At 41.2% G+C, this 2,565-nt stretch overlaps 1 protein-coding gene across 1 annotated transcript; it reads right to left on the bottom strand.

Moving 5' to 3' along the window:
• Positions 1–1,475: 1,475 nt before the first annotated feature.
• On the bottom strand, positions 1,476–2,126 carry LOC113388378. The gene has a single exon (XM_026625764.1). The coding sequence runs from the start codon at positions 2,124–2,126 to the stop codon at positions 1,476–1,478; it is 651 nt and encodes a 216-aa protein (XP_026481549.1).
• Between the last annotated feature and the right edge of the window lie 439 nt (positions 2,127–2,565).

Genomic DNA, 2,565 nt, shown 5'->3' with positions numbered 1-2,565 from the left:
GGAGCAAGAAATTCAGCTATGTGAGGAATAAACCTTCGATAGTAATTAATCATTCCTATGAAGCGTCGCAGCTTTGAGTAGGTTGCCGGTAGCGGATATTCTTGGAGATCGTTGATACGGTCTTGTGGTGGCAAAGTTCCATCTTAGAAATTTCATAACCAAGAAATGTAACTTTGGGTGCACCTAATACGCATTTCGCTGGATTAATGACAACGCCGTGGTCTTTCAGGCGTTGAAATAATTGGCGGAGATGATCTTGGTGTTCTTCTAGCGATGTAGATGATATAAGAATATCATCTAGGTATGCGTAACAAAAATCCAGACCTTGTGTAACCTCATCTATAAATCGCTGAAATGTTTGTGCTGCATTCCTTAGTCCAAAAGTCATATACGGGAACTCAAACAGCCCAAATGGTGTTATTATTGCTGTTTTTGCAATATCATCAGGATGAACTGGAATCTGCTGAAAGGCTTTCACTAAGTCGATCACTGAAAATATAGTACATCCTGCTAAATTATGGGCGTAGTCCGCAATATGACGAACGGGATATTTGTCTGGAATTGTGCGTGAGTTGAGTAGCCGATAATCTCCGCATGGACGCCACGTCGAATCCTTTTTCTGTGTCAGATGTAGAGGTGAAGACCAAGAACTATCGGAGGGTCTTGCAATGCCTAATTCTACCATATTCTTAAATTCTTCTTTGGCTACGCGAAGTAATTCTGGCTTGAGGCGCCGTGGTCTAGAAGAAACTGGAGGTCCTGGAGTGGTTCTGATATAATGAAATGTTTTGTGTTTGCTTTCTTGACACAAGCCTGATGGTCTGGTGATGGATGGAAAATCAGCTAATAATTTATTGTATGCACTATCTCCAAATATAGACTTGACACTTTGTATCCGAGAGAATGTGACACATCCTGGAGATGACAGTGATGTCAGGTTGTCATGTAGACGAGAATTCTTTATATCGATAATGATATTGTAGTACGCCAAAAAGTCTGCTCCAAGTATAGGCATTGTTACGTCTGCTACGATGAATCTCCAAGTAAAATTTCTTCTTAGTCCAAAATCTAATTGTAGAATAATATCCCCGTACGTGCGTATGTTGGTTCCATTGGCTGCAGACAAAGTATAGTTTAGTTGAGGATTAGGTTTAGCAGTTAAGCGCCTTGGATACACGCAAACGTCTGAACCTGTGTCGACCAAAAACTGTACCTTAGTTTTGCGATCACTTATGAAGAGGCGACGGCTTGATGAAGAGCAAGGATAGGTCGCCATCACTCCTTGCCGTTGGAGTTTTCCTCTCTGAACGAACAATGACTCTCGCATTTTCTTGCCTTCTTTCCGAATTTGGCGTGGTACCAACAGAATGTATTACGGTTGCGCGATCTAGAAGTACTTCTCGGCCTGAAGAAGTGGTTAGACCTGTGCTGTCGAAATGGGCTACGGTTTCTATTTGCTGATAGGTTCGAGTCTGCTACGATAGGTTGAACTTGGCTAATTGCTCTGTAAGATCTTCCACACGCTGTGTTAGTTGATCATTTTTATCAATTAGTTTTTGTATGATGTCTTGCTGTTGGTTGTTACTAGTTGCTGCGACTACTGGCGGTTGTGCAATCTCACATATTTTGTCGGCGAGCGATGCAAGTTCTTCTAGGTCTCCATTGATCTGGGTTTGCAATATTTGTTGAGTCTGGACCGGTAGTCGTTGAATCCAGATTTCTCGTAGGAGTGAATTGTCGACTGTAGTTGTTCCGACCAATGAACGAAGGTGACGTAGGAACTGAGAAGGACTTCGATCACCAAGTTCTTCTTGCAAAAGTAATTGCCTTATCCTTTGCCGTTCGGAAATTGATAGCCTTTTGATTAATTCCTCCTTTAGTTTTATGTATTTATTCTCTGCAGGCGGAGAGTTTATAACGTCCTCTATTTGGAGTAAATATTTGCAATCTAGGTGAGCTATTACAAATTCATATTTAGCCAGGTCATTGATGATGCGGCATCGAGAAAATATTGCTTCGGCAATTGTGAACCACAATGTCGGTTTCTCACTCAAAAATGGCGGTAGATGCGGAGTGCGTGAGATTGCGTCCAGTTCCCCTTTAGTGTCCTGCATGTCTTCATTCATTATTTGTTTTTTATTGTCTTCTATGCGGATAATCGACTATTATAGTTCAGCTCACACGCTATGTGGTCCAATTCAGCGTCGGGGTCACCAATTATGTGGGGTGGTCCCACATATAAAAATCAAGACACTATAAATGAAAAATAAAGTTTATTACAAAATTATAATAATTACAAAATCTTCTTGGTTGAATTCTGGTATTCTTGGTATTCCTCGCTTGGACTCCGTAGTTTTTCTAGGTATTGCCTGCTCGACCAGTAGAAGAGAAAAGAGATCGAGGATGGTAGCTGCTTTGGTTATATACCTGCTAGCCTGACCCCCTCCACATATTAGGGTCCCTAATAGTGTGGAGGCTAGTGTAGCTCTTTACTACTATTTTTCAATAGTAGGAGAGCTAGTGTCGCTGCAAATGTAAATAAAATAGAGTACAATATAAAGGATA

This window comes from Ctenocephalides felis, unplaced genomic scaffold (genome assembly GCF_003426905.1).
Source record: "Ctenocephalides felis isolate EL2017-DRISC unplaced genomic scaffold, ASM342690v1 CF-g0.4_SCAFFOLD_03572, whole genome shotgun sequence".
NCBI lineage: Eukaryota > Metazoa > Arthropoda > Insecta > Siphonaptera > Pulicidae > Ctenocephalides > Ctenocephalides felis.
This window is presented reverse-complemented; position numbering and strand designations above follow the sequence as displayed.

Bases quoted from the DNA above. Each gene is read 5' to 3' on its own strand.
- LOC113388378 (XM_026625764.1), bottom strand. From the start codon at position 2,126: ATGAATGAAGACATGCAGGACACTAAAGGGGAACTGGACGCAATCTCA.